The sequence below is a fragment of the Chinchilla lanigera genome, unplaced genomic scaffold (genome assembly GCF_000276665.1).
Source record: "Chinchilla lanigera isolate Chin_1 unplaced genomic scaffold, ChiLan1.0 scaffold00007, whole genome shotgun sequence".
Lineage (NCBI taxonomy): Eukaryota > Metazoa > Chordata > Mammalia > Rodentia > Chinchillidae > Chinchilla > Chinchilla lanigera.
Genome location: NW_004955408.1, coordinates 14,258,002 through 14,268,427, shown reverse-complemented (window position 1 = coordinate 14,268,427; position 10,426 = coordinate 14,258,002). Strand labels below are relative to the sequence as shown.

Here is a 10,426-nt window from a genome sequence, read left to right as displayed (position 1 = left end):
GCTTGGGCCTCATCACCTGAAAATGACACAGCTGCCCCACATTCTTTGACGTCCTTCGCTAACCTCTTCACTTCCCAGAAAGCAGTCTTGGGGAATGCTTCAGAGATTACAAAAATGAACAGAAAGTTTAAAAGAACTCTACTGAAAAATGTAGGGAGGGGAAGAGGATATGAAAAGAATTAAGATGTGTCATGTACCTGTACTAACTACCCATGATGAATGTATTTGCCATGTTCCACAGTCATGTACTAATTAAAAAAAAAACCTGTGGAAGAAAATTAGCTGAAAATAAAGAGGGCTATATATGGGTTTATTACTTTTGCCTCTGCATTTCTGTAGGTGTGTGTTTTGGTCTTGGTTTTTTGTTGTTGTTGTTGTTTTGCGGTACCGGGATTGAACTCATGACCTTGTGCTTGCCAGGCAGGCGCTTATGCCACTGAGATATATATCCCCAGCCCCTGATGTTGGTTTTTTGAGGCAGAGTCTTATTATGTAATTCAGGCTGTCCTTGAATTCACTGTATAGACCAGGCTGGCCTCAAATTCGTAGTGATCCTCCTGCCTCAGCCTCCCGAAGGGAGGGGATTTCACGCGTGCACCACCATGTCCCAACTTGGATTTATTACTTATAAATCATTTTGCTAAAAAGAATTATAGCTGGATGTATGGTGATACAGCCTGTAATCCCAGTACTTGGAAGGCTGAGGTAAGAGGATCCCAAGATCAAGGCCAGTTGGGCCACACAGTGACCGTCTCAAAGACAACTAATTTTTCATAAAACCGTCAGGATGGACTCTTGGGAATATTCATGTGCATGCTCTAACTCAGGTCGGGGATGACTTGTATGGGCAATAGCTACAAGCTGTGGAAGTTCATTCTCTACTGTATCGCAGTGCAGTTTAATGCCTGTCCCATTGGCCTGGAGCTCTGGGAGCACAATGAGCTTCCTTCCCCTTCTCCTCATAGCCTCCACACACAACTTGGTGACCACGGCAGCTTTACCACCTCCAAGCTCAAAGCCTGCCACAGTACAAAATCTTATTCACAGATAGAATCTGAAAAACTGTGTGGACTGTATAGTGCCTTACATTCCTGAGAGTCACCCTTGGCCAATACAATAAAAATTTACACCAGGAACCCAATCTACCAAAAAAAAAAAAAAAGAAAGAAAAAATACGGGGGGCGGGGGGCGGGCAGCGCGCATGCACCCTCTGCCCGCCTGCCGGCCCCAGCCGGTCGCTACTGCGCCTGCGTACGAGAGCCGCCAAGCCCCTTCTGCGGGCGGGAAGCAGCTCAGGACCCGGATGGAGCCCCGGCGGGGCGGGAGCAGGGCCGTCTGCTTTGGTGTCCCCACGCCCCTCACGTTTCTGCTCCATGGTCGGCCGTGAGGCACTGCCACCTAGGCTGACTCCGGCGCTCTGGGCGAGCGGGCGAGCGGGAGAGGGGAGCTGGCGCCTGTGAGAAACCGGAGCATCCCCGGCCGGTGCCTCGGGCTGGAGTCGGGCCGGCCTGCGCCGAACCCCGCTCTTCCGAACGGCGCTGTCAGGCCCGCTCCGTTAGGAGCAGCGAGTTCTTTGCATGCATTCTCGTAATCAGACCTCTCACAGCCCTGAGGTAGGTGCTGTTACCACATCCGGGGGACGGAAGGGTCCCAGCCTCCGGTCGAGCCGGGGTCCCGGGCGGCCGCCGGTGGGGCGGCGGCTGCAGCTGCGCTCCCCGCCCTCTGCCGTGGGTGCGAGCTGCGCCGGCCTGCGCGGGCCCCGCCCACCCTGAGCTCCGCTGGGGCGGCGGGCGGGTTGCCTGCGGGTTCCGGTGTCAGGCTTGCGACTGCGCTCCGCAGTTTTCACTCCGTAAATAGATGTATTATCGTTCCCTAGATGTTTCTGTTATGTAAATGTTCACTTTCAGCTGATTTTTTTTTTCTCCACTAAAAACTTTCTCCTATCTGCGCGTCATAAACTTGCGAAAAAACTTTTACTTTGCATCAGATCGATCATTCACCTCGCAGGATAGCTCCGCAGAACCATTCTGAAAGTGAATTCTATCTTAATGCTTTTTTTTTCTTACTTAGCATTTTCACTGTTCATAAAAGTGATGAAAATGGTATAATGTGTACCCATCATCCAGCTTAGAGTTACCACCCCAAGATCAATCTTGCATCACTTGGCTACATGCCACTTTATGTGTGTGTTCATGTATGTGCTGAAAACATTTCAGAAGAAATCCCAGACATCCTTTCGCTTGTAAATGGTGAGGTCTGTCTATATCTCTAACAAGTGAAAACTTTTAACACAACCACAACGTCATTCTCATACTTGTTTAGGCTAATAATTCCTCATGATAATTTTTTTTAATGTTTACATTTTAGGCTGCTGTTATTCCTAAATACCACAGAGGAGCAAGTGAAAATTGTGACATTCTAAAATACAGGAAAGCCTAGGTAAGTTCGTCACCAAGAATATAGAAAATTCTTGCCACCTGTTCGCCCTTTTGAGGGGGATAGAGAATAAGTGGATTTCCTTCAAAATTCTTTTGTTCAAAATAAGTATATCTTAAAAAGAACTTGAGTAGATGGGATAGATAAGAATGAACTCTTCACAGGTTCTGTAATGATCTCCAAAATTAAAGCAAAGCTTTTTCTTTGATTCCCTCTGCCTCTCCAGCTGTACATGGTAAAAATGCATTACAGAATCCACTAAGGTAAATACTCTTATGCAGATGTCATAATGCTGTTATCATTTAATAAGGAGTAGTTCTAAACACAAGTGGCCATATTATCCCAATAGTATTTGACAAAAGAAGGTTTAAGATCAACTTTTTAAATTTTTGATGGTGTGGGGGTTTGAGTCCAAGGCCTTTTCCCCACTGATCTACAAATCCAGCCCTTTTTTTGTATTTTTTGAGACAAGGTCTTACTAAGTTAGCCAGGCTGGGCTCAAATTTATGATCCTTTTACCTCATCCTAGCAGAGTGCTGGGATTATAAGCCTAAACCACCATGCCCAAGTTAAAATCAACTTTTTTCTTCTTCTTCTTTTTCTTTTGAGACAGAGTCTCCAGATGTAGTGCAGGTTGGCCTTGAACTCACTATGTAGCCTCGAACTCACAGCACTCCTCCTGCCTCAGCCTCCCGAGTGCTGGGATTATAGGTGCACCCCACCATACCCAGCAAGATGAACTTTTTGAATATCAGTCAATTTTTGATTGGTAGGCATCCTCTAATTTTTAATTTTTAACTAGCTCATAACAACCATATAACAGATCAACTTATTACTAACATAGAAGTATGTTTTACAGCTAATTAATCTTGGCATAGCCAGTACAAAGCTAATACTTTAAGTAGGTATTCTTGCCTTACTTACTGCCATGTTTTTTTAATAGCCAAGTGGGTGCTTGGATTTCAGTGTCTCTATTAAACTATCTCAACCATATTCCAAGGCATAGAACTTTGGAAATCACTATATCAAAATATGCCCTTCCCTTAAGAATTTGGTGAATCACTGTTCCCTTTATTTGGTGATTCTGTGTGTTTGTGTGTGTGTGTGTGTGTGTGTGTGTGTGTGTCTTTTTGAGACAGGGTCTGGCTATGCAATTCAGGCTGGCCTTGAGCTCACTTTTAGCCCAGGCTGGTCTTGAACTCACAATGATCCTTCTGCCTCAGCCTCCCGAGTGCTGGGATTACAGGCATGTGCCACCATGCCCAGCTACCGTTGTGGCTTTGAACTGACTTGTTGCATATTTCTTGGCAGGTACAGAATAACATGTGATGACAAGATAGCATGTGATATGATTTTGCTTGAATTCAGGTAGCCATTGATTTTTTTTTTTTTTTTTTTTTTTGGTTTTGGTTTTTCTCCGGTACCAGGAACCGAACTCACGACCTTGCGCTTGCCAGGCAGGCGCTTTTGCCGCTGAGCTAAATCCCCAGCCCCAGGTAGCCATTGATTTTTAACCTGTGGATATATTGTACTCCCAGAGGAAACTTCTGTCTCATCTCGGGACTGCTACCTGAGAAGTTTTGTGTGCCATGTCAAAAAAACGCAAATGGGATGATGACTATGTTCGTTACTGGTTCACCTGTACAACAGAGGTTGATGGAACTCAATGCCCGCAGTGTGTACTGTGTAACTCAGTATTTTCAAATGCTGATCTCAGGCCCTCGAAACTATCAGACCATTTTAACAGACAGCATGGTGGGATAGCTGGGCATGATCTCAATAGCCACATGCCTGCACCATCTGATCAGAGTAAAACTTTGAAAACACTTGGAGTTGCATCTCATGAAGATGCCTTATTACAAGCATCGTATCAGTTTGCATATTTATGTGCCAAGGAGAAGAATCCTCACACAATAGCTGAAAAGTTAGTCAAACCTTGTGCACTGGAAATAGCACAAATAGTTTTGGGACCAGATGCACAAAAGAAGCTTGAGCAGGTACCTTTGTCAGATGACGTGATCCATTCTAGAATTGATGAAATGAGCCAGGATATCTTACAGCAAGTGCTAGAAGATATCAGAGCCAGTCCTCTTAAGGTGGGTATTCAGCTTGCAGAGACAACGGACATGGACAACTGCAGTCAGCTAATGGCATTTGTTCGATACATAAAAGATAAAGAGATTGTAGAGGAATTCCTATTTTGTGAACCACTACAATTAACCATGAAAGGAATAGATGTGTTCAGTCTCTTCAGAGACTTCTTTTCGAAGCACAAGATAGCACTTGATGTATGTGGCTCCCTTTGTACTGATGGTGCTTCCTCTATGCTGGGAGAGAATTCAGAATTTGTTGCCTATGTGAAAAAAGAGGCGCCTCATATCATGATCACACATTGTCTGCTGAACCCTCATGCACTTGTCATACGGACATTGCCTGTAAAACTGAGGGATGCATTGTTTACTGTGGTGAGGGTAATAAATTTCATCAAAGGGAGAGCACCAAATCATCGCCTGTTTCAGGCTTTCTTTGAAGAAATTGGTATAGAATATAATGTCCTCCTTTTCCATACAGAAATGAGGTGGCTTTCCCGAGGCCAAATACTTACCCATATTTTTGAAATGTACGAAGAAATAAATCAGTTTCTTCACCACCAAAGCAGTAATTTAATTGATGGTTTTGAAAATAAAGAGTTTAAAATTCACCTAGCATACCTCGCAGATTTATTCAAACACCTCAATGAACTTAGCGCGTCCATGCAGAGGATTGGGATGAACACCTTATCAGCTAGAGAGAAGTTATCTGCTTTTGTCAGGAAGTTTCCATGTTGGCAAAAGCGAATTGAAAAAAGAAATTTTACCAATTTTCCTTTTCTTGAAGAAGTAATTGTCTCAGATAATGAAGGAATATGCATTGCAGCGGAAATAACACTGCATCTGCAGCAGCTGAGCAACTTCTTCCATGGATATTTTTCCGTTGGAGATCTTGATGAGGCGAGTAAATGGGTTCTGGATCCATTTCTCTTTAACCTCGACTTTGTCGATGATGGTCATTTAATGAAAAATGATCTTGCTGAATTACGAGCTAGTGGCCACATCCTAATGGAGTTTGAAACAATGAAGCTTGAGGACTTTTGGTGTGCTCAGTTGACAGTGTTTCCAAACCTGGCAAAGATAGCCCTAGAAATCCTTATGCCATTTGCAACTACATACCTTTGTGAGCTGGGATTCTCATCACTTTTACATTTCAAAGCAAAGTCCAGAAGCTGCTTTAATATGAGGGATGACATCCGTGTGGCCATTTCCAAAAAAGTTCCTCGTTTCTCAGAGATCATTGAGCAAAAGCTGCAGCTACAGCAGAAGTCACTGTGAGCTGATACACACTTTTAATGTCTGACTTTTGAGGATGTTCTTAATACCATTGTAAAATTTAGCTGAAATCTGTTTTCTGTCCTTTTATAATTATGGTACACTGAATTCTGTGTTTTAAAATTTTTTTGTTACTTTAACTTTTAAGGAGGCATGTGAAAATATGTTTTAAAAATAAGCAGAAGACATGAAGTTCCACTGTCTAGTAAACACATAGGAATTTTCTAATTCTGAGTTTCGATGTAACCTGTTTGTTACAATACATAAAAGACACCTAAGCATGGAATATCAAGCTAAATAGTACAGTAGGCTAGGAATTGGGCCAAGGAAAAAAACAAAAGACCACCCAGGAGTCAAAAGAGAAAATGTACCCCTTTGGCCTTTCTCTTTTTCTTTTTTCTTTTTGAGACAGGGTCTCACTATGCAATTCAGGCTGGCCTTGAGCTCACTTTGTAGCCCAGGTTTGGCATTTGCCACCGTGCGTGGCTGGGCCTTTTTCTTCTTTTTGTGGTAGTAGAGATTGAACCAAGCCAGGCGTGGTGGCGCACGCCTGTAATCCCAGCACTCAGGAGGCTGAGGCAGGAGGATCATTGTGAGTTCGAGACCAGCCTGGGCTATAAAGTGAGCTGAAGGCCAGCCTGAATTACACTGCTAGACCTTGTCTCAAAAAGACCAAAAAAAAAAAGATTGAACCAAATGGCTTGAGCATGCTAGGAAAATGCACTACCACTCCCCCAATCCTGTTTGGAGACAGGGTCTCACTGAGTTACTGGCCAGGCTGACCTGGAACTTGCAGTTCTGCCTCACCTTTTCAAGTAGATGGGTTTACAGGCATGTACTGCCATGCTTGGCCAAAAGACAGTTTTAAGGAAATGGCTTACTAGGGTTTTTATTTTATTTTCACATTCTACAACAGTTTATTTTCTCCCAATAAGTACTGTATATTGTTTCTTAAGTTGAAGAAGAAATTTTAATTTTTTAATTTAAAAAATCTCCCACAATAATGCACATATATTGGTAGTACATATAAGTCCTTTTTGCCAAGGAATAAAATTTTTTGTATTTTTTACTGTAAAATTAAGATCACTGATAAATTTCAAATATCTATCAGCGAGGATAGAGATGTAACCTCTACGACCAGCAGATGTCACTCTCTGCAGGTTTGTCTGAAAGCAAATTTGCTTTGCAGATCTCACTAAATATCTGGTTTTAAATATGTTTATGAAGTGTATTAGTCACTCAAAAATGTCTAAGGAAGACAAAACTCTAGTGGAAACCATAGCTCTAAGAAGTCACTTGAGAGGCTGAAGCAAGAGGATCATCATGAGTTCAAGGGAAGCCTGGGCTACGGGGTGAGTAAAAAGACCAAAAAAAAAAGACCAAAAAAAAATCCTGGGAAAGTATAAATGGCTTTTTCTATAAAAACTGGCTTGACCATTTAGAATTTTTACATCGTGACTGCTTTTCTAAGCCACCAAAAGCTGCTTAAAATACTGACTAGATCAGCATTTCAAGCATAACCCAATATGAGTTAAAACCAAATGGATATAAAATATACTTTTAAAGCATAAATTTTATGATACTTGCATTATATTTGTTTTTAAATGTAGGTCCTGGATATTTACAGTACATGTTTTTAGCACTAGGTTATATGAAACTATTATAAGCTTGGCTTTAATAGGTATAAAGCAGTTGGAAAAGTCAAATTTGAAGCTTTCAAAGTGCATCCTAATTTGAAAGGCAGCTGGGTATAGTGGTGAATGCCTGTAATCCCAGCACTCAGGAGGCTGATGCAGGAGGATTGTTGCAAGTTAAAGGCCAGCCTGGGCTACAAGGTGAGCTCAAGGCCAGCCTGAACTGCATAGCAAGACCCTGTCTCAAAAAACAAAAAAAAAAAAAAAACTAATTTGAAAGGCAGTATACAACTGTTTAATTCTTTGTATTTTGTACTTCTGAGAATAGAGACCTAAGGTTACTTTACTTCTGTTTTTACAAACTCACTACCTACCTTATGCTACTTAAGACATTGACTCAGGTGGTGGCTCAGCTACTCACTGTCTGTATCAACTCAGTACCTGTGAGCCTTTAGGAATCAAGAGGTCTGGCCAGTTGAGTCACATTTTGACCTGCTCAGCATCCATTCATTGGGTTCTTTTAGTAACAGCACCCTGCTGTTTCCTGGAGGAACTATCTTTCCATCATTGTCAGTCCACGTGGCCTCATCTTGGCTGGTCCAATCCAGTACTTTTGCTGGATTTCGTGGGAAGATGCTACACAAACAGGATTTGCCTAGGTCTTCCAGTGGTCAGTTTGGCTACCTTAGACAGAGAAGCTGTGGAGGGTGAAGCCAACATTCAAAAAGAAGATCCTTAGGCCACTTCCCCAGTCACTAGATGCAGTCACACTTTCCTTTTCAGTTATATGAGGTAACAAATTCCCTTTTTTGCTCAAGCCTGTTCCTTTCCTGTCATGTACAATGAAGAGACTTGCTTTGTATACTTGAATGAGTATGGGAAAGTTTTTACTCCATTAATTTTATTACATGATTTTGGATAACTCTTACTCATCCTAGCCTTCAGTTTTCTATCCTATAAGATGAAACATTTGCACAGGTTTTTCCTATAGAACCTTTTTATTTTTTTCACACAGACACCATGTTTGATTTGCTCAACTTGGACTTTTTGTGGCACTTCCATGTGTATAAAGAAATTTTTCTAGATATAGAGTGAAAACTAGGCTTTTTGTTCGGTTAGTTGGTTGGTTGGTTGGCTGACTTGTGTATTGGTAGGTTTTTAGTCGTGGTATCAGCTTACTACATGGAGGAATCAACAATTGCATTTATCATCTCCTAACAAAAGCCCTATCCGGGGCCTGGGGATTTAGCTCAGTGGCACAGCACCTGCCTGGCAAGTGCAAGGTTGTGAGTTTGATTCCCGGTACTGGAAAAAAATAAAAAACAAACAAACAAAAGCCCTATCCAGATTTTCAGATGAACTTTTTCTCTGGAGTTTTATTGTTAAAGCTTTTAAATATACCAAAAAGTTGGAAGAGTAGTACAGTGACTATATCGCCATATTTCAGCTAAGATGTATAGGTATCCATGTGTCAAACAAGGTCCAGTCAGGAAACAGAAACCATATGTCTTTTGAAACAAATAGAATATACTGTAAAGAATCACTAACCAGATAGAAGATACTGTCATGGGAAAAGTAGAAGTAAATACTGAGATATCAGAGCTGGTAAATGCAGTATATAGTTAGCATCTTAGGGGTTGGGTGAACAAGGAAAGGGTGGGATTATTGACACTCGGATGAGGAATTTCTTGGAAATGAGACTCACTTGTCTGAGGAGGAGGCCCTGCTTGAGTGATACTGTCTTAGCAGCCCAAATGGTGAAGGACGGGCCAGCCCGCTACCGTTGCTGCTGCTGCCACTGCCGCCGCCACCATCTCTGAGAAAACATGACGAAACGTTTTGGAAGTGTGAAAAAATGCTAACTAATCAGCTGCTGTCACTGGACTTAACTTGTTTCCAGTATGAAAAATCACTGCGGATGATACAGAAATGAAAAGAGGAAAGAGCAAGTCCCTCGTCCTTCCTCTAGATTTCCACTGTATATCTTGTACCTCTTATTTACAGAACCGTGGGTAGCCAGGCATAGTGGCAGACCTGTAATCCCTGCACTCAGGCTGAGGCAAAAGAATCAAAGAGTTTGAGGCCAGCCTGGACTGTAGTGAGACTCTGTTTCAAAATAAAAATATATATATATAGAAAATAAGGGGTAAGGTGGGCAACAAATACAGATTGCAGGGTTCTAGCCCCAGCATCATAAAATGGAATGTAGAAAGGAAAGAAAGGGTTGAAGCTGAAAGACATCAGTTTAATAACCAGCATATTCTACTCCCTCATTCCTTCTATTTATATTTGAATTTCTATATAATAAACATACATACGTGTTTCTGTTAAGAGATGTAACTATTCTTTGTACAAAAATACTCTCCCCCAGTATGAAGACACACAAAGCTGTTCCCCAAATTTAGGAGTCTCATTAAGTATTTTCCCTAATGACTAAATTATTATGCCAACTAGCAGTAATAATCCTTGCATAAAATAACAAGCCACTAGTAATAGGTCAAAGAATAAACCACAAGGAAAGTTAGTATTTTGAGATAAATGAAACAAAAACACTATTTACCAAAACGTGGGAGGCAACAAAAGTAGTGCTCAAAGGGAACTGTGTAGTTGTAAATGCTTATACTGAGAGGAAAGTGGTGGGAAGGGGGCTTCTAGCCTAAGAAGTGAGAAATGAGATATACTAAACCCAAAGCAAGAAGAAGGAAGGAAATAAAAAGGCCAGAGTGAAAATAAATAAGCTGGGCGTGGTGGCACATGTCTGTAATTTGAGCACTCAGGAGGCTGAGGCAGGGGGATCACCAGCCTAGGCTACATAGCAAGATCCTGTCTCAAAAAAAGACTTAGAGAAACAAGACCAAAAGTTGGTAAAACCAAGAGTTAATCCTTTGAAAAGATCAATAAGGGGCTGGGGATTTAGCTCAGCGGCAAAGCGCCTGCCTGGCAAGCGCAAGGTCGTGAGTTCGGTTCCCGGTACCAGAGAAAAACCAAAAA

The 10,426-nt window shown here is 41.9% G+C and overlaps 2 protein-coding genes across 5 annotated transcripts in view; both read left to right on the top strand.

The window, feature by feature from the left end:
- Positions 1-1,592: 1,592 nt before the first annotated feature.
- On the top strand, positions 1,593-5,909 carry Zbed8 (zinc finger, BED-type containing 8). Of its 2 annotated transcripts, XM_013508939.1 has the most exons (3): positions 1,593-1,613; positions 2,368-2,439; positions 3,864-5,909. In XM_013508939.1, the coding sequence occupies exon 3, from the start codon at positions 4,026-4,028 to the stop codon at positions 5,802-5,804; it is 1,779 nt and encodes a 592-aa protein (XP_013364393.1). In that variant the 5' UTR covers positions 1,593-1,613; positions 2,368-2,439; positions 3,864-4,025; the 3' UTR covers positions 5,805-5,909. The 2 variants fall into 2 exon arrangements, with proteins under 2 accessions (XP_013364393.1, XP_005376317.1); XM_005376260.2 differs by lacking the exons at positions 1,593-1,613; positions 2,368-2,439 and adding an exon at positions 3,110-3,205.
- The window catches only part of C1qtnf2 (C1q and tumor necrosis factor related protein 2), a 47,570-nt gene continuing 38,739 nt past the window's right edge, over positions 1,596-10,426 (top strand). The window contains exons 1-2 of one of the 3 annotated variants that reach the window (XM_013508968.1): positions 1,596-1,613; positions 2,368-2,439. The gene's annotated coding sequence lies outside the window, so the exon portion shown is untranslated. Of the gene's footprint in view, positions 1,614-2,367; positions 2,440-10,426 lie in introns of those variants that run through there. The other 2 variants (XM_005376261.1, XM_005376264.2) reach the window with 2 other exon arrangements.